Raw genomic sequence first — 18,019 nt, 5'->3', positions numbered from 1 at the left:
ACTCGACACGTATGTCGGGCTGCGCAGCCTACTGTAGGGTGAAGGCATAGGGCGTGGGGTGGGGCTTTCCTTGCTCACCTGATGGCGCGAAGGTGAATAAATGCAGGCACGTATCTCGGACTGCGAACCGCGCGTGCGTCGCGAAGGCATTTGGCATTTTGCTCCGACCGCATCGCTGGAGGAGTGGACGATGTCAGTCACTCTTGCGCAAGGCCCCTGTCCTCGACCACTTCTCCAAACTTATCCTGAAGACAATCCAGGTGTTCATTTACCTTTATTCAACGTTGCAAACGAAGCAGTGGGCTGTAGAAGAAGCAGCTGGTGATTTGAAGCGGCCAGCCTGCGAGTTTTTGACGGTCGCCATGACTTAACTAGATGAGCTTGGCGCTTTAGCTGCAATGCCTCGTCGATAGGGCCCCTTGGGCTCCCTGGACTCCGCTGAAGTTTTGTTTTGCAAAACAAACACTGAGACCCTACCCGTGTTTATGTGGTTCTAAATGTGGTGGACATCTTGTTGGAGACCGGGACGCAGCTCGACCAAGTACACGCGAGGCCCGGCACAGCAGAAAGAGCCTTCCAGTCCTTCCGGTCAGCCCACTGGCCAAACAAAGGTCACAGATGGCAGCTTTCCAGGTAGCTCAAGTGATGTCCGGTCAAGTGGGGCGAGCAGAGAGGCGGAACAGGCGAACCCCCTGCAGAATGCCCGGCCCGGGCCTTCAAAACAGAACTCGCTAAGGAAGGCATTGGTCAGGCAACAGACTGCGGGCGATGCCCAGCCGGCTCCGGGTTCCGGCGAGGCGGAGGTGCCGCGCGGGAGTGGAAACAGCGCCGGGAGTCATATGGCAAAACTGGCTGGCAACTGGCCGCGCTCGGCGCCATCGCAGCAGCAGCAGCAGCAGCAAGCTCCTGTGTCGCCGGCGCGTCCTGCGGCCGCTGCAGCAGCGATCGCCGCGGCAGGGGGCGTCCGGCAGGCGCAAGCAAGCCCAAATGCAGCGGGGAATCAGCGGCTCCCGACGCTGGCTGCGTCCCCAACAGAACAACGCGGCCTGCCCATGGGGCGGCCCAGCCTGAACGACGTGAGTGGTGGCATGTGCATGTTTTAAAGCCGCTATGGAAGGTTGATGGGTGCTAGAAGGCTGGACGGGGGCCCTTCGGCACGCAGCCTGGTGGATTCCGGCAGCTTGGTTCCACGCAACCTACATTACTCATCCGGTCATCCCTGACATACCGCACACCGCGCCCCTCACTCACTCACGTCCTGACTTACACAAACCCAACTACGAATGCAGATCCAACGTGAAATCGAGCGCATGGAGGCGCAGCTCCTTCAAGGCCGACCCGGGCCCGGTAGCGCCGGCCGGCCGGCATCCCGGCGGCAGCTGAGTGCGTTGAGCAATAGCACGCCGTCAGCACCTCGGAGTTACGACCTGCACATATCGCCGGGGCAGAACCAGATGTCACCGTCGCTGCAGCAGATCCAGGCGGCCAGCAACCCGGGCCCAGCGCCGGCGTCAGGGCCGGCACAGATGGTCTCGAGCGCCGGGGGGCGAGATCTGAGAAAGCAGCAAAGCATGGGGCTCGGTGCCTGATGCCCGCCTCTGCTGTGGCCACAGCCACAGCTTGGACACAGGCAGGGTGCGCAGAAGTTGCACCTTTCGAGTGCATGCCGGAACAGGCGCTTGCGTGTCGCTGGCACTTCGCCGCCTGCATTGGTGCAGTTGCCCGGGCTGTCGTTGTTTGAAGTAACGCGTGTTTGCATGTGTGCGTCGTTATTTCCAATGCCATATGGAGCAGTTGACAAGTGACATGTGGTGGCTTGTAGGTTAGTAACGCTTGCCAGGACTAATGCTTAACTTGAATGCGCAGGACGCGCACAGTCCGTGCATCCGAAAGCGCACTTTGCGCTGTGTTGAGGTCCTTTGTCCAGAGTGCTCGTGCCAGCACACCTCACGGAGGTGTCATGTGCCCTACATACCACGGACTGAGTTACAGGCATGCTCATGGTGGGGGTGGCGTGGGGCTAATGGCCATGGTGATTTGGGGCCTGCAGCATGTCACTGTGCAACAAATGAAGGTTGTGGTTTAAGCTTTCTGGTGCCAAAGAGTATCAGGGCTGGTGCGGCATGGGTGCGTAGAACTGCATACTGCTTTGTGGCGCGTGCGAACTGCTAGGGGGTGCGGTGCCGGGGCGAGGGATTGTAGTGCACTAGTGCGGCGTAGTCCGGGAGCAAGGAGTCCGCATGCCTGGACGTCAGGCGGCCACAGCCCGCTTCTTAGTTGAGTGCCTCTTCCTGGTCGCCACGCTGCTGCACCTCTTGTTTGTATTGGCATCTAATACCGGCTTGCACTGACGAGCACTATGTGGGTGGCTCGGGTGCCTTTGGGCGAGTTATGCCACTCTGGTTCGAACGGTAATGAGGTTGGCGAACGGTTGAGTCCAACGCCCTACAAAATGCGTTGAGTGTGTGTTGGGCATTTGCAGTTGTGGGGCCAGGTGCCGAGGGTGCGAGTGCTTAGCCAACGTCCAAGGGTTCGCTCGCCAGGAAAGACTCCGGCTTCAGGCTCGACGGCCCTGGTTGCCGGAAGGCACCTGCGTTCACGTGGCCGCTGGAGTGAGCAGACACCCGGCTGGCGGTGACTGTCCAAACCGACACCGGCTATGCCTGTGAGATGAGGCCAACTCGGAAGCCTTCGGCTGAGGCAAGGAACGCGATGTGGTGTCGGCTCAGCCCACTTCTCCTTGAAGAGCTTGTTACGAGGTTTGTCGGACGCTTTTTGCTAACCAGGAACACGGGCTCGGTCGCGGTTGTGTCGTGATCGGGGCGATGTGTACTGCGTGCTGTGGGGGGTGAGCGCAGCTTGGCCAGTAGGCGCCCCTTGCAGACGCTGCGGATTGCGGCATGGGCATACAGGGCCGAATGCACATGCGGTGATATGAAAGGCAGATGAATGGTATACGTTATTTACTGCGGTATGGCAACATGGCTTGGCATTGAACGATTCCAAAGAAGGGCACTGGAGTACGAGCAGCATTCCTGCGGCATCGGTGGTGCGGCGACGTGAGACAGCAGCGCCAGTTCTGGCTACTGGTTGCAAGCGGATTGCCGGACGAATGAAAGTAGGTCGTGCGTACCGTATTGGTGTCGGCAGGAAAGCCAAGTTGTGATCTGGCTCCTGCCGGATCCTGATACTGCTGGTGGCAAACATTCATGGAATGGACATTCCCGTACATGCGCCTAAGGGCTGACGCGACGGCGAGGAGAGACGTTGCAGGAGTACGTTACCGTTGCTGTGTATGGGGGCACCGTATTTTGACGATGTTTGACAATGCGAAACCAAGAAAAGCAAGAGCACATTTAGCGCCGCCACTACACTGATTTGCTGGCGAGGGTGGGCTGTAACTGACCTGCATGCGCGGGGTCACCATGTGTCCTGGCGGGACTCTGATGAATGCGACAGGGGGCGGTCCAACCAACACAGACGCGCCGCACCCATGCCATGAGGGATGCTTCTTTCAGGCCTGAGGCCCCTTTGTTGTCCCGACCCTGCTCAGGAATCGTCGTCTGCAGCACACACAGCGGGGTGGGCAGGCTGCCCGTCCATGCACGGGACCATGATGGCGGGCCCTGCGGTACTGTCAGTCTGTCACCATCCAATGTGCGAAGAAATGCGGCGAACGCTGAGCGCGGCCGATGAGAGCTGCTGGAGGATCGCCGTAACCCTACAATCATTCCTTGCACAGTGTGAGTTTCCTGGTTTCCGTTATAAGGGCCCGCAGGCCCCAGGACAGGCCCGTACTTACGGGGACGACGAGTGTGGTGGGAACGAATGCGTACGTAGACCAGAGCGGACGGCGGAGTGGGCTTGCAGGTGGCACGAGAGTAGGCAGTCAGTAGCGCAAGTTGCGAATTCACATGTTACCTCGTAACCGACGGTAAACGCTGTGGACGGTCGCGCCCATGGCTGGCTGACAGAAAGCGGCTGCTGTATTGGGATGGCTGGGCTGGACGACGGCGGCCGGGCGTTGCTTGGGACTACCAGAAAGGATGCGCCCGAAACCAACCTGGAGAACACCAGCGCCACCGGTGCCCAGCACGACATGTATGGGAGGGAGGGAGGGACAGGAGGCGTGATGCACTGCCGCGTAAAAGCTATGGCGCTAGGCGCGAGGCAAGCAACGTGACCCCCAAAAACAACCGCGAGGACATGGTGCGCGAGTCGGGCTGCGGGCTGTGGCTGTGCGCTGCGTTGGGTGGATAAACGAAGAACACTAAGTATGGCGAAGTGATGGATGCGGTTAAATGAGCAAGTGCGCCGGGCGGCCGAGGAAGTAACGACAGCGCGATCGCTGCATGGCTCATCCCGGTCGCACTGCGGTTGGCATGGGCGCGTGCGATGCATGCCGTGCGACACCAGGAAGCCCGACCCTGGAAACACAAACGCTGACGAAGAGGCAAGGGAGCAAACAGCAGGCAGGTGACGGGTGCGGACCGCATTGCGGTTCCCCACACCCGTCATGAAACCGGCAGCCGCACGGGGCGGCGGCTGCCGGCCGGGTGGGGGCAGGTGTGTTAGTGGGGTATGCAAACGTGGGCTAACGCCGGTATCGTCATCTCCAGAGGGCTGTGTATGGGTTGGGAGGCCGCCGCCGCGCACGCCCGCAACGAATACTCCTTTTGGGATGACGCGGCGGCGACCGGGCGCCACGGGAGTGGCGGCACGTGACCAAGGCGGCCGCGGGGGCGGCGGCACGTAGCCGAGGCGGCCGCGGGGGCGGCGGCGCGTCGCCAGGGCGGCCGCGGGGGCGGCGGCACGTAGCCAGGGCGGCCGCGGGGGCGGCGGCGCATCGCCCGGGCGGCCGCGGGGGCGGCGGCGCAGAACCAGGGCGGCCGCGGGGGCGGCGGCGCATCGCCAGGGCGGCCGCGGGGGCGGCGGCGCATCGCCCGGGCGGCCGCGGGGGCGGCGGCGCAGAACCAGGGCGGCCGCGGGGGCGGCGGCACGTAGCCAGGGCGGCCGCGGGGGCGGCGGCGCGGTGCCAGGGCGGCCGCGGGGGCGGCGGCATGGCGCCAAGGCGGCCGCGGGGGCGGCGGCGCATGAACCAAAAAACCAATTAGACATAAAACCAGGAGTAAACCAAATAATCACCAATAATGCGACTGCGCCAGTTCCACGGGGCTGGCAGTGCTGTCGAAGTGGCGGCGGCCGGCGAGGTACTGGCGGGTGAGGCCCACCAAGTCGGCATATTCGGGGCGGTGCCGCTGGCGTCGTTGCACGTAGTAGGCTTCAGGCGTGCGCTGCAGCATGCGCTGAAGATCGCCCAGGAGGCGGGGCCGCCGGTAGCCCATGCGCGTCAGGGCGGTGATGAGGTTGGCAGTCTCAAAGGCGAAGTTCTCAACCTCCGTGACGACACGCCGCAGGCGATGAAACTGGCCGGTGAAGATGTTGCGCTTGCTGGCTTCATTGACGTTGCTGTCCGTGCCAATGAAGCGGGACAGGCGCACACCGTCAAACACCGGCTGCACCCGCTTGTCGTACAGGCGTGTGGTGATGCGCGCGTGGCCGGCTGGCGTGGTGCGCAGGATGAGCAAGATGTCCAGGAACGGCATGGCGGCGGTGCCGGCGGCCAGCTGCGCTTGCAAGTGGGGGTGCGACTGCGCCTCCACCTGCAGTGAGGCGGGGTACAGCCCGTGTAGCCCGGCGTATCGCTGGTCCACGCTGAGGAGGCGGGTGATGAAGGGGTTGTTGAGGGCCAACAAGTCGTCCAGGTACCGCTTGGTGAGGTCGAAGGCGTGCAGGACACGCTGGCGCTGAGCTGTGGCGGCGGGCTGTGTCAAGAAACGGTACTCAAACCATGCGAGGAAGAGGTTGGCAATGAAGGGGGCAGCGGAGATGCCCATGGGGATGCCGCACGTTTGCCGGACGAGGGCGAACGTGCCGAACCGGATGAACGTGGAGCAGACCAGGCTCCGGAACAGGACCAGGAACTGGTCGCGCGTGAAGGTGTGGACGGCGACGTCGGTCATGGGGTCGCGCCGGTAGGCAGGCGCATTGTGGGCGGCGTCGGATGTCAGCAGTGTGGCGTCGTACTTGCGGCGGCCGTCGGGCGTCTTGGGCGGCGTGACGGTCACTGCGATGGCCACTCGCTGGGCATGTGCGAGCGTGGCGGTGATGAGAGACGCCATGGTGTCGGCAAGCTCCGCATGGGGGATGTTGGTGTAGAGCCGAGCAAAGTCGAATGCCTGGGGCGCGGTGACGCTAGAGCGTGGTAGCTGTTGCGCATTAAAGGCATAGACGGAGTCCATGACCGCGCCAGAGTGGAGGCAGAACCAGGGATCCGTGCCGATGCGGTCACGCCACATGTCGCGGAAGGCGTCGGCGAGCGTGCGAAGGCTGGCGGTGACGACGTCGCTGATGGCGGTGACTGGGCAGGCGTGGGAGCACGCCAAGAAGCGCAGACCGGGCGGCGTCTTGTGCATTTTCATGGTGATGGCATAGTATGCGGCGTCCTTGGTGACGTCATACTGCAGCTGGGAGATGCCTGCTTGGGCCAGGGTCGTGTTCTGCTGTGTGAGGGCGGCGTGCATCTGGTCGATGGTGGCGGTGGCGTAGTACTGGTGCTAGGCGGGGGCTGGGGGCGGCCCGGGGCCAGCAGCGGGCGCGACGGGGGCGGCGGGAGCGGCGGCGGGGATAAGGGCGGCGGGGGCTGCAGCGGCGGCGGCGGGGATGGGGGCGGCGGGGGCGGCTGCGGGGACGGGGGCGGCGGGGATGGCGGCGGCGGGGATGGGGGCGGCGGGGGCGGTGGCGGGGACGGGGGCGGCGGGGACGGCGGCGGCGGGGGTGGGGACGGCGGGGGCGGCGGCGGGGACGGGGGCGGCGGGGATGGGGGCGGCGGGGGCGGCGGCGGCGACGGGGCGGCGGCAAGGGCGGCTGCGGCGGCGGGGATGGGGGCGGCGGCGGGGGTGGGGGCGGCGGGGCCGGCGGCGGGGATGGGGGCGGGTAGGATGGGGGCGGCGGGGCTGTGGGCGTGGGCGGGGTAGGGGCCGGGGGCTGGGTGGGTGGGCGGCGCGGCTGGGCCAGTGGCGGCTGTGTCGGGGTGGGCGGCGGCGGCTGGGTAGGCTGTGGTGGGGTGCGCCATTCGGCGCGGGTCCCCAGGGTCGACGCCGCATGTGGCGGCCGGGGCGCGGCGTCGGCCGCGGAGGGCGGCGAGGCACGCGAGCGGACGGGCCAGGCGGTCGTGGGTGGCTTCACCGACGGCGGCGGCGTCGGCGGGGGCCCTGCTGCGGCAGGGCTCAGGCGCGGTGGTGGGGCCGTCGGTGGTGGCAGAGGGCGGGATGGGGTACGCGGCGTTCGCAAGGGTGGCTGGGGCGGCCGCTGCGGGAGTGGCGTGGGCGCCGAAGGGGGGCCCGGTGGCGCTGACGTGTACGGCGGGGCCGGGCGGCGGCGCATGGGCGGCGGGGGCGGGCGCGTCGTTGGGTGCGGCGGCGGCGCTCGGCGACGGCGTGGCCGCGGTGTCGGCGGCGGCGCCCCGGGCGGTAGTGTGCGCGCGGGCTGCACGGGCTGGCGGGGGCGACGGGGCTGCGAGGGTGGTGCGGGATGGGGCGAGGGAGGCGGCGGCGGCGGCTGGGGCTGGCGCGGCGGTTGGGGCGGCTGCGGCGCGAGACGGAGGCGTGGAGGTGACGTGGGCGGCGGCGCCCTGGGCGGGTGGGGGCGCGTGGGACAGGATGGCACGCATGCTCGTGCACACCACCTTGTAACCAACAACAACTACGATCAGACTTCCTCCGAGGGGACTTTCTGTCCTGACTGGCTGACCCTGCGCTAGGCCGGTACCTATCAGTGCAGAAGAATGCGCCTCAGCAAGCTACCAGCCTCCAGCAAGTCAGCGATGTCCCGGTACAGTAACTTCGGCGTTATACCAGCCGCACCACCTTGCCTTGACGTTGCAAACTGAAGGCCGGGGTCTGGGAATACGCTGCACACTACGCCAACTTGCCCCTTACCTGCCCCGTCGCACCTATTAGTGCAGAGCAGGGGGACCTATGGCGCATGTTCTCTGCTACAGACCAGCAAGGACAACAGCACACGTCAGGCGACGTCAGGTTGACAACACCAGGCCTGCGTGCGCCACTGCCAGCATGCCACTGCACGTTTGTGCTCCAATACCCTCGTTCGGTCTGCAAACACTCCTGCGCTAACGTTGCATGACGTTGCTAAAACTGCGTGCCCGCACCTCGTCTACGCCCCCATGTGACTACCATGCTGGCTTACGACGCACGTGCCGACCTTCCCGATGCACCCACGGCCCAGCACGTGTGCAGGCTGATGACAACAGTCACAGTGGTCACACAGAAACACATTGGATCACGTGCAAGGGCAACAGTCACAGCGGTCACACAGAAACACATTGGATCACGTGCAAGGGCCGTGATTTGGCCACGAGCCGAGCTGCCTCGAGATGTTGCCGCAACACCGCCGGGCCGCCGTTCCAATATGACAGACTCCCACGGCCTCACCAGAGTCCTATGCCATCATGTTACCAAAGGTGCTTTAAAACATGAACGCGCTTGGCTGCTGTTGCCACCCTGCTGTTGCCGCTCACCACCGCACCAGGCGCTGACGGTAGCCACATCCACGAGCAGCCTTCCCCAGCCTCGCTCTGCCCTGGCTTCACGCTCATGGCAGCCGCATCCCTACATCCCTACAGCCTGCTCTTTCCGCCCTCACGCCTGCAACGCCGCCCCCGCCCCCGCCGCCAGCCGCGCTGCGAGCGCCTCCGGCGGCCGCAGCATGGGCGCCGGCCGTGGCGACAGGTTGACGTCTCCCAGCTGGCCGCACGCCGCCATCTCGTCGTCGCCCTTGCTGGCGCGCACGGTGCAGGGCCGGCCGGCGGCCAGGAACACGGCGCGGAAGGCGCGCACGTCGTCGTCCGAGGACCTGAAGCAAACACACACGGGGGGTGCCGTGCACGCTAGGTAAGGCGAAGGCGATGATGAACAGGCGAGTGTCGTACAGACTGTATACCCATGACCGGTCGCCTGGGTACGCGCACCGGGGGAGGGTTGGGTCGTGGGTTGGGTAGCTGTCCATGCAAGGCGGAGTGAATAAAGAGGAGCTTGAGAGGGAAGGGGCGCAGGCGCGCGCACAGGCGTTCAGGGAAGGAGTGCATGCGCAGCTCACCGCTTGAACTGCGTGCCGTCGTGCGGGTTAAACACGATGAGATTGACCAGGCAGTAGATGTCGGAGGTCAGCGCCAGCAGCCGCTCCGCATCCGCCAGCGTGTCGTTCACACCCGCCAGCAGCACATACTCGATCACCACAAAGTCGTCACCCTGGCGACATGAAGGGCAGGTTGACCGAATGTGGGAGGATGTAGGTACGTGTGTGTATTTATGCAAGGTGAGTGGGAGAGTGGGACAGCAGCAGCAGCAGAAAGATCGGGGGGAAGGGGGGTAGCCATCCATGGGATGGTGTGTATCAAATATGAAGTGAAGTGCCGACGTCCAGAGGGGGGGGGCGCGGGTCAGGGGCAGTCCAATATATACTCGCACATCAGGAGCACACTGCAGGCGCGCAGCAATGGCTTCTGGCTGTGGATACGGTATTCGCAGTCACCGAGGGCACGCTGCACCCCGTTCCCACCCTGTCCCCACCTTGCGCTTGCCGTAGGGGAAGGCCTCCCGCAGCGCCCCCAGTAGCTGGTCCAGTGGGTAGCGCCGGTTGGTGGGCACGATCCAGTCGCGGACCTGGACGTACGACGCGTGTGAGTTTCATTAGCAGAGCTCAAATAACGTGGCATGGACTGGAGCACGGCGAACAGCGGGGAGGAGCCGTCCATGGCAGATGCAATTGAATGGCGCTGAAGCAGTGAAGGGGGTGGTACAGCAACCGTTCGTCCATCCCCGCCCCGCCACGGCCGTATCGTGCGTGCATGAAAGCCTCATGCTCAGCCGTTCCACCCTTCTCCCTACCCGCACCCTCCCTCCCCGCACCTCGTCTGTGGTGGCGTGCAGGCTCACGGCCAGCTTGGCTCGGCCCGAGGCGATGAAGCGGCGCATCTCCGGCACCAGGCCCACAGTGCTCACAATGATCTTGTTGCGGCTGAGCTCCAGACCGGTAGCCAGGATCTGGGGGGCATGACGAGGTCCGGGTCCGGGTGGGTGTGTTTGAAAGGGCGGGTGCCTGGGTGGGATGTGCTCCGCCATGGCATGGCAGGACAGCAGCGCGGCCTGCCCTGTGGGTCCTGCCGCAGCGCTGCAGCGCTGCTGGAAACGCTCAGCGCCGCCGCAGCCGCCGCCGCCGCCGCCGCCGCAGCCCGCCCCACAACACCTGCACGCCGCCCGCGCCCCAGCCAGCCCTCCCTCTGCTGCTGCCGCGCACCTCGATGGCGGACATGACGGCGTCGTAGTTGTGCAGCGGCTCGCCCATTCCCATGAACACCTGAGAGCCGGAGTGAGCGCGAGAGCGAGCGGACACGGACCAGTAATGGAAGGCGTCCTGACACCTGAGCATACAGCGCCCGCAATGGTCTTTTGTACCGCATTGAGGACAGGCGAATTGCCCGCGCTACGGCGCGCCCACGCTTCCTGAGCTCGCAGCAGCCCGGCTAGGCCCCGCCCGCTTCGCGCCACGCCCTGCAAACCACGCTCCCTCCGCTCACAATGTTCGCGATGGGTATCTGCACCTCCTGCTCTGCCAGATAGCGCCGTGCCTGCGACTCCACAGGCCATAGACAAACTGGGTCAGCCGAGTCAGCAGATGGACCAGCAGGATCAGCAAGGCGGTCGGCGACAACAAGAACCAAAGCGCAGCCTCAGCCGCGCCGCCACTGCCTCCCACAGTTTGTTGCCGTCAACGAGCATGGTCCCCTCACCCACCCCCGCCCCAACGCCCGCGCCCGCGCCCGCGCTTGCTCACCTCCACCACCTGCTCCACGATCTGCGCCGTGGACAGGTTGCCCAGCAGCCCCATGCGCCCCGTGTAGCAGAACTGGCAGTTCATGGCGCAGCCCACCTGCACGACCAGAGCAGGGCCCGGGAGGGGATGGACGGCGCCGCGGCCCGAGTCAGAGAGCACCGCAGCACGCACTGAGCGCCACTGGCTGGGACACCGCTCTGCATCGCCTGCGCCGCAGTTTATAGCGGCCATGCCGCTAGGGTGTCCACACGCCCGGCCAGCCCGTGGACCCCCACTTGCCCGATTCCATCATGCGCCGTGCCCCCCAAACCCCAGTCCATTCCCAAGCCCACACGCCGAGCCGCGCACCTGCGTGCTGAGGCAGGCCGTGTACCTCAGGTTCTGCCCCTGCCGGTTGGTCATGGGGATGAGCACCGTCTCCACCGTGCCGCGCGCCGAGCCCGCCGGGCCGTCGCCGCCCTCCCAGTCGCCCACCAGTGCGAACACGAGTTTGCGTGTGCCATCGCGCGCCGTGTGCACCGACTGCAGCTGCAGCCCGCCCGCCAGACTGGCGCCGGAGGCCACCTGCACAGAGCGCAGTCGGTGGCGGCCGGTAGGCATGCTGGGTGGCGGTTGCGCTGCTGCGAGAAACCTGACAGACGCCCGCCTAGCGCGGGGCGCTAACAGCCAATCAGTGGCAAGCCACGCGGCGCCATGCAAGCCACACGGCTGCCAAAATGAATGCCAGTTTCAGACTCCGGGGACGCAGAGCTTGCATCTACATGCCATAGCCACACCTTGGCTTTGAATGCGCCGCTGAATGCGGACGCGTCCGAGTCCGCCTGGTCAAGGTTCCGAATCCACTTGCGGTTGCCGTACAGCCACCGGTACAGCTGCTTGGCTCGCTTGGGCGGCTCACCTGGCAACACGAGTGTCATGGCACGCGGGGTGCCTCAGCGCATGTCGAGCCGTCGCCAAGACATAGGATGTTGCCCGGGTGCAGCCGCCCACACTCACCCACGCTAGCGCACCACTCCTCCAGCTCCGGTAGCGGCAGGTTCTTCAGCATGACCCGCCCCGCCGCATCCCGCACACCCGCCCGGTGCTCAAACGATAGCGGCACTGGGAGCGAGCCCAGCATGGCCGCTGATGCCGCAGCAAGAGCCGCAGCACCAGCGGGGCGTGGGGCGCTCGGGGCACTGGTGCTGGGTGCGTCGTCAGTGTCCGCTACCACCGCTGCAGCGGGCGCCACGTGGCGAGCGAGCTGCCGGTGCATCACACGGGGTGTGGGGTGGGAGCGCGTCTGTGAGGTGAGTTCTTGTGCTAGGGCGCTGGGTGCGAAAGGGGCACGGCGGTCGCGGCCTGCTGCGGCGGCAGAACCCTGCGTTCCAGACAAAGCAAACATTACCCGCGCCTCCTACCTTCGTCGCCCGCGCCCCGCGTGCACATATGCTTGAAGCGCGGAAGCCGGCCTGGGACCGTCCCTCGCGCGAGGCCGGCACTCGCAGGACGCGCATTCGTTACAGATTCAAACAATAGATATAAAAAGCGAGGCGGGATGCTCGCACCAATTGAGTGTCAACACGGCTTGCGAAGGTCCGCCGGCCAAGTCTTATTACAGCTACGCTACCAAGGCTCAACGCTACCAAGGCTCAACTGAAGGCAATGTGTACGGTAAAAAAATCATTTAGCATCAGGCCCATTTACAAACCTGGACAAGCTGACCCACTGGGACCACTCATCCCGCTGGCATGGGACGGTGTTGCTTTGTAGTTGGCCGTGTAACGAGTGCATGTACGCTGCATAGTCATTGCTCCAGCGCCTTAGCCGTGGTCGCCGTTTTGTTTCACTGCTCGAGTCTAGCGGCCTGCTGACGGCGACACTTCGCTTTGTGCCTGCTCAATTTCGCTTCCTTCTGAGCCCAAACTGAACGTCATCACCTCCTATATATCAAGCGAGTTTAGCTGGTTCATTTCGCCTGGCAAGCCACGATTTCACTCCGCAAACCTACGCAAACCTCCTACCCAGATTTCCTTGCTGGGCAAAGTTCAGGCTCGCAAAGGCCTTCCTAGTTTAGCGCGAATTGGCGCGTTCGGTTCCGAAGTGTTTGTTGGCCGTCTCGTCGTCTACCACAAGTAAATTCACGCTATGCACGTCAGCGCGCAGCTCAGCGCTGGGCCAGCATGCTCTCCTGGAGGGTGGAAGGCGAAGGCTCGGACGTTGGTCGCGACCAGGTAAGGCGGCGGTCGCGTTTGCTTGCGTCGTGCGGGCTCTCGCGAGTTCCACGTCGCCCGGCCAGGGCTCTTGGGCGGGAGGAGCGCACCGCAGCAACCACACACTAGCACATTCTGCCTGTTATTTGGCACTTATAAAGTGTATCTTTCCAGTTTTATTGCCGCTCACTTGCCCGGCATTTTGTTGACCCTTGCGTTCAGGCCCCCTTGCGTCGCTAGCCCTGGCACCTGTGGCACGCCGCAACCATCTCAGCAGCGCCTTCAGCCATCGAATGCAGTCGCGGGAGTGGGCGTCTCGGTGAGTGCGCAACACCCCGGCGCGCCCGACACATCCTCGTTGAATGGGAAATGACCCAGCTGACGCCCCGCCCCCGTCGCGGGCAAAGAACACCTAGCTCTTGACGTACCTGGTCGACTGTGCCAGGTTCCGGCTGCGCTGCTCCAACAGTTTTCAAATGTTATCCCCCGGCACCTCTGCTCTCCCCCCCCCCTAAGCCAAACCCTCCCTCCCCCGATCGAACTCCTTTCTACGCCTGCTGATGTCGCAGGTGCCCGGTGGTAACAACAACAGCAGCGGCTCCGGCTCGGGCCCGTCTTCCAGCGGCCGCGCGGTGTCGCCCATGCCTACGTCCCGGTCCTCCGCCTCCAGCCCCTCGGCCGCCAAACAGCGGCCGCTGAGCCAGCCGCTGCAGATTCTGGTCCGTGCAGCTGCTGAGGCGCGCGTCGCCAGCGCGGCGCCCGCGGAGCTGTCCGAAGTGAACAGCCGGCTAGCAGCTACGAGCAGCTGGCCGGCGCTGCAGGTGCTGGCGCTGCAGTACCAGGGGCGGCTGGACCAGCAGAGCGTGGTGGCGGTGCTGCGGAGAGCAGCGCAGCTGGCTGCAGGTGGGGCTGAACTTGGGCGGCCTGATGGGCACTGTGCAGCAGGGAAGGGAGCGTGCATTATGGGGCTGGTTCTGGGCGTGTATGCGTGCGTGCGGCGGGCGCAGCGCAGGCGAGGCGCGGCATAACAATGCGCGTCGGTGTCAAACAGGTAAAGCTGCGGCCCATACCAGCGGCAGCCAACGTCGCGCAAGCGTCATTGCAACAGTGCTGCTGACCCTCTTGCTGCAACGTCCTCGCCTCTCTTCCCACAGGCACGAGCTCCCCCAGCCAGGCAGAGCAGTACGCGTGCGCGCGCTTCCTGGAGTCCATGGCCATGTCCTGCGCTAACCTCATCCCCGCCATGGCGCCCGGCACCGTGGCCGCCGTGCTGAGCACTCTGGGCGCGCTGGGCGTGAGCGGCATGGTGGTGATGCGGCAGGTGCCGTACATGGTGGTGGCGCTGGTACAGGCGCTCATCCTGGCCTCGCTGCCGCAGCTGCACCACTACAGCCCCCCTCAGCTGGCGTACGTGCTGCGCGGCTGCGCGCTGCTGAGCCCCAGCGGCCTGCCGGAGGTGTGGCTGGACGAGTGGCAGTCGGTGACGGCGGGCGCGGTGCTGCGGCAGATGCCGCCCGACGCGCTGGACGCGGTGGTGGCCAGCCTGCAGACGCTGTACCAGCGGCAGAACTGGCTGCCCGAGGACGGCTGGCTGGGCGAGCTGCTGCAGGCGGTGGAGGCGCAGCTGGGCGACTACGGCGGCAGCGAGCTGCGGCACCTGGTGGTGGCTCTGGCGGGGCTGGAGGTGCGCCCGCACAACGGCTGGCTGGGAAGCTTCCGGGCGGCCTTTGACCAGCGCGTGGCGGCGGCGGAGATGGCGCCACACGAGATCGCGGGCGTGCTGTACGCGTTCACCAAGCTGGGTGAGTTGGGTTGGTGGGAGGCGGGAGCGGCTACGCCGGGCTGACGGCAGAGGGGGAGTGTGACGGAGTAGTGAGGAGCAGGCCGGTAATGGTTGTTTGACTCGCGCTTGATCTTCCGCTTCCACTCTGTGTCCTGCTTGCAGAGGTTGCATTTGCGTAAGTCTCGGTCATCAAGCACGGCAGGGCAAGTGCAGCAGCTTCAACAACACGAGTTACAGGTCGCATGTTATTGAAGGCGGCGGGGCTGCGCCGGGTGTACCAGTGAGCACCTAATGCCGTATGGCGACCGGCCCGCGCTCAACTTGTGAGGTCTCAAGTGCCCACAACGGCCGGTCCCAGCTGAGCACCACCTATCTAAATAACGTGCTCTTTCTTGTTATGCGTATGGTGTTGGCCTGACTATTTTATGGGGCCCGTATGGCTCCCCGCCGGGGTGAATGCCCATCTCTTATGTTAATTCGTCAAGGCGCGTGTAGTCCTCGTGCCGCGGTGCCTGCGCTGCCTCGGCGCCTGGTGTCAAGGTCGTGGATGGCGCAAGGGAGTGAGACGTTTTGAGGCATGGAGTGAAGAAGGAACATGGGCCATATGTGTGGAGCCCCACTTGCGAGAGCACCAACGTAGCTCTCTTATTACCTCGTGTGGTTAAGTCTAGTGACGAGCGACAATTGAGTAGAGCCTGTGGCACGGGGGGGGGGGGTAGCTGAGCAAAAGTAGTTGACACCAGACGTGCGACTGTGTGAAGTAGGACTAGGAAACAGACAAGGAAATAGGCAAAAACTAGCAAAATGATGGGGCTAGCCGCCCAGCACAAGCGGGCAACCACACACGCCGCTGATTGAGCGTTTTGAGCGTTGTGCTTTTTTGCTGTTTTGGAGCTCGATGAAATACTGGTGATATCTGCTGGGGGCTTAGTTGAGAGCAAAGGCGCTGGACGGAATGGAAGCGACGGTGGGCCGGGTGGCTTAGTACAGTGCCCCCATGGTGTATTAGGGCCATCCGTGGCTCTCGCCAACGCGGCGTCCCCACACGCAAGCAATGTGTTGAGCTTGCGCCTAGGACAGACGACCACTCAGGACTGTGTAAGAGGGCAAGCGCTAAGACAGGATCAAGCTATGGTATCTAGCGCCTCACATCACGGACCTAGACCGGACGGCTGGGGAGGACGGGATCAACCTGTTCTCCAGACTCCACCACATACGGTACGCGGATACCGCACGCACGCGCCCCACCACCCGCCATCGCTAACCCGGTTGCCACTGCCAGCAATCCAGCTGCGCGGCTTGGGCGGCCTGCTCAGCGCAGCTGGCCATGACGTGCCGTCCTCCGCACACGCGGTGATGAGGTTTGCCGCAGCACATAGGTCGCGGTTCCTGTTTCACAGGGAAACAGGGACAAGAGCTGTTGGCTGTGGCCGTGTTTATCCCCAAGACTGGCTTTGGAAAGCAACACTGGATACCGTAAGCGTACCAGTGTTCAAAGTGAAAGTCTCAGAGCTAGAAGAAGTCTATTGTCTCTGCAGCAGGTGACATGTTACCGTCCCCTACCGTATGTACTATCAGACTCTGAATACTCTGCAGTTGGAGGAGGCCAGACCGCCAGGGTGGCGCGGCTTCAGAGACAGCGGGCTCGCTAGTCAAGACACATGCCCTGCAACTACCGAACACCGACAACTTCAGGTCTTCAGCTCCCGGATCTGCATTTCACTGTGCGTCCTTCCGCTCCTCGAACGCAAGCATGGCGTGGGATTTGTCATCGGAGTCGCACGCGGGCGACCCGGCCAACACGACCGGATCCTATGGCAGTCCACTGCTGCTGGCTCGACTCAGACGCAGGTCTCTCCGTCCAAGCTACTTAGCTACCACTAGCTACGACCAGGCCAAAGAGGCCGTCTCTCGCATCGGCTCCATTGGCACATGCGCGCATCACCTGGCCACCAGCTCGAACACGCACCGTGTGGCACCCTTGGGGCCGGCCGGCGCGGCATGCCCTGCACCCGGCGTTGCCACCGCGCCCGCCTCCCCGCCCGGCGCCGCGGCCGCCGCCGCGCCCGCGCTGGCCGCCAGCTGCGGTGTGTAGTACAGGTTGACGCAGCAGTCGGAGGAGCAGGACGCAACCAGAGAGTCGTGCGCGGGGTTGTAGGCGGCGTGCCACACCCAGTGCCGGTGCCCACCCAGCTCCAGCAGCGGCTGCCCGGGGTTCCTGCGGTCGCACGCGCGAAGGCAGGTGTGAGGAAAGTCATACCGTTGTTACTAGTAAAGACAAAAGAAAAGGGCCAGTTTGGTGTTGATAGAAAGAAAGCGCGCGAGCGAGCATGTGTGTGCGTGCCGGTTCTTCGAGTTACTGCCGGTCTCTGGGGCAGCGCTGCGCACCTGAGGTCCCAGTACCGCAGCTTGCAGTCATCCCCGGCGGTGAGGATGCGCGTGTCGGCGTGCGGCGCGAAGCTGATGGTTGCGATATTACAAAGAAGGGACAGTCCGACCAAGCAAGGGTGCCCAGCACCCAGGTCAAGAGGGACCATCTCCGGCCCGAAGGGAAACCACCCTCCCCCCAGTTGGCTACCGACCTTCCACAACCGTGCAACAGGTCTTCGCGTAAAGCGTGTCTCGGCAGCTGCACAGCGAGTCGAAGCTAAGCCAAGGCCCGCCAAAGCCCCACCAACGTACAGCAAACCGCACTAGCGCACGAAGCGCAATCAAACCGGCGAGGTGTCAACGCAGGTACACCGGGCACGTAGTCCGGCGACGCCCACGTCGACGCCCCACACCCAAAGCGCATACACCAGAGGCACACCGCTCCCACCACCCACCAGCAAATTAAGGCGAGGGGGGCGGGGAGCCCACATCATCAGGCAACACTAGCAGCACACAGTCACCCGCACCCCGCGAGAGGAACGGGTGTTGCGCAGGCACCGCGGCCCAGGCTTTCGGGCGGAGGCCGAGGCTGACATACGATTGCAGCCGGCCCCAGAAGTCAGCAATAACGGAGACACTGATGCGCATGACTTCCGCAGACGTCAGAGCCCGACGCACACGCAAGCCAGTCATAATCACCTGCTGCCGGCCCGAGTCAAGGGCAGACAGCGCAGCCAAACACACTACATCCCACACCGGC

General features: G+C 64.5%; 5 protein-coding genes across 5 annotated transcripts; 2 read left to right on the top strand and 3 right to left on the bottom strand.

Annotated features, from left to right (window-relative positions):
- Positions 1-262: 262 nt before the first annotated feature.
- CHLRE_02g109333v5 (uncharacterized protein) lies at positions 263-4,068 on the top strand. The gene is made up of 2 exons (XM_043059852.1): positions 263-1,076; positions 1,290-4,068. The coding sequence occupies exons 1-2, from the start codon at positions 840-842 to the stop codon at positions 1,587-1,589; spliced, it is 537 nt and encodes a 178-aa protein (XP_042927486.1). The 5' UTR covers positions 263-839; the 3' UTR covers positions 1,590-4,068.
- A 1,032-nt stretch (positions 4,069-5,100) lies between these two features.
- On the bottom strand, positions 5,101-6,612 carry CHLRE_02g109300v5 (uncharacterized protein). Its single transcript, XM_043059851.1, has one exon. It carries the CDS (start codon positions 6,582-6,584, stop codon positions 5,142-5,144), a length of 1,443 nt encoding a protein of 480 aa, XP_042927485.1. The 5' UTR covers positions 6,585-6,612; the 3' UTR covers positions 5,101-5,141.
- Positions 6,613-7,710: 1,098 nt separating this feature from the next.
- Positions 7,711-12,572, bottom strand: CHLRE_02g109250v5 (uncharacterized protein). The gene is made up of 11 exons (XM_043059850.1): positions 12,315-12,572; positions 11,911-12,157; positions 11,691-11,812; positions 11,263-11,478; positions 10,915-11,010; positions 10,658-10,708; positions 10,378-10,437; positions 9,990-10,124; positions 9,651-9,743; positions 9,178-9,329; positions 7,711-8,934 (listed from the first exon to the last, which is right to left on the bottom strand). The coding sequence occupies exons 1-11, from the start codon at positions 12,408-12,410 to the stop codon at positions 8,721-8,723; spliced, it is 1,482 nt and encodes a 493-aa protein (XP_042927484.1). The 5' UTR covers positions 12,411-12,572; the 3' UTR covers positions 7,711-8,720.
- Positions 12,573-12,702: 130 nt separating this feature from the next.
- CHLRE_02g109200v5 (uncharacterized protein) lies at positions 12,703-16,003 on the top strand. The gene is made up of 5 exons (XM_001699662.2): positions 12,703-13,127; positions 13,329-13,425; positions 13,676-14,009; positions 14,261-14,908; positions 15,052-16,003. Exons 1-5 carry the CDS (start codon positions 13,042-13,044, stop codon positions 15,066-15,068), a joined length of 1,182 nt encoding a protein of 393 aa, XP_001699714.2. The 5' UTR covers positions 12,703-13,041; the 3' UTR covers positions 15,069-16,003.
- A 7-nt stretch (positions 16,004-16,010) lies between these two features.
- Positions 16,011-17,572, bottom strand: CHLRE_02g109150v5 (uncharacterized protein). The gene is made up of 2 exons (XM_043059849.1): positions 17,278-17,572; positions 16,011-17,107 (listed from the first exon to the last, which is right to left on the bottom strand). The coding sequence occupies exons 1-2, from the start codon at positions 17,424-17,426 to the stop codon at positions 16,831-16,833; spliced, it is 426 nt and encodes a 141-aa protein (XP_042927483.1). The 5' UTR covers positions 17,427-17,572; the 3' UTR covers positions 16,011-16,830.
- Between the last annotated feature and the right edge of the window lie 447 nt (positions 17,573-18,019).

This window comes from Chlamydomonas reinhardtii, chromosome 2 (assembly GCF_000002595.2).
Source record: "Chlamydomonas reinhardtii strain CC-503 cw92 mt+ chromosome 2, whole genome shotgun sequence".
NCBI lineage: Eukaryota > Viridiplantae > Chlorophyta > Chlorophyceae > Chlamydomonadales > Chlamydomonadaceae > Chlamydomonas > Chlamydomonas reinhardtii.
This window is presented reverse-complemented; position numbering and strand designations above follow the sequence as displayed.

Excerpts from the sequence above, each read along its gene's own strand:
- CHLRE_02g109250v5 (XM_043059850.1), bottom strand. The coding sequence starts at position 12,410 with ATGCGCGTCCTGCGAGTGCCGGCCTCGCGCGAGGGACGGTCCCAGGCC. Across the intron at positions 11,813-11,910 it reads GGAGTGGTGCGCTAGCGTGG|GTGAGCCGCCCAAGCGAGCC; the intron begins GTGAGTGTGGGC and ends TCGTGTTGCCAG. Across the intron at positions 10,125-10,377 it reads CCGTCATGTCCGCCATCGAG|ATCCTGGCTACCGGTCTGGA; the intron begins GTGCGCGGCAGC and ends CATGCCCCCCAG.
- CHLRE_02g109150v5 (XM_043059849.1), bottom strand. The coding sequence starts at position 17,426 with ATGGTCCCTCTTGACCTGGGTGCTGGGCACCCTTGCTTGGTCGGACTG. Across the intron at positions 17,108-17,277 it reads CTGCGGTACTGGGACCTCAG|GAACCCCGGGCAGCCGCTGC; the intron begins GTGCGCAGCGCT and ends GTGCGACCGCAG.
- CHLRE_02g109333v5 (XM_043059852.1), top strand. The coding sequence starts at position 840 with ATGGCAAAACTGGCTGGCAACTGGCCGCGCTCGGCGCCATCGCAGCAG. Across the intron at positions 1,077-1,289 it reads GGCGGCCCAGCCTGAACGAC|ATCCAACGTGAAATCGAGCG; the intron begins GTGAGTGGTGGC and ends CTACGAATGCAG.
- CHLRE_02g109300v5 (XM_043059851.1), bottom strand. The coding sequence starts at position 6,584 with ATGCACGCCGCCCTCACACAGCAGAACACGACCCTGGCCCAAGCAGGC.
- CHLRE_02g109200v5 (XM_001699662.2), top strand. The coding sequence starts at position 13,042 with ATGCACGTCAGCGCGCAGCTCAGCGCTGGGCCAGCATGCTCTCCTGGA. Across the intron at positions 13,426-13,675 it reads TCGCGGGAGTGGGCGTCTCG|GTGCCCGGTGGTAACAACAA; the intron begins GTGAGTGCGCAA and ends CTGATGTCGCAG. Across the intron at positions 14,010-14,260 it reads AGCAGCGCAGCTGGCTGCAG|GCACGAGCTCCCCCAGCCAG; the intron begins GTGGGGCTGAAC and ends CTCTTCCCACAG.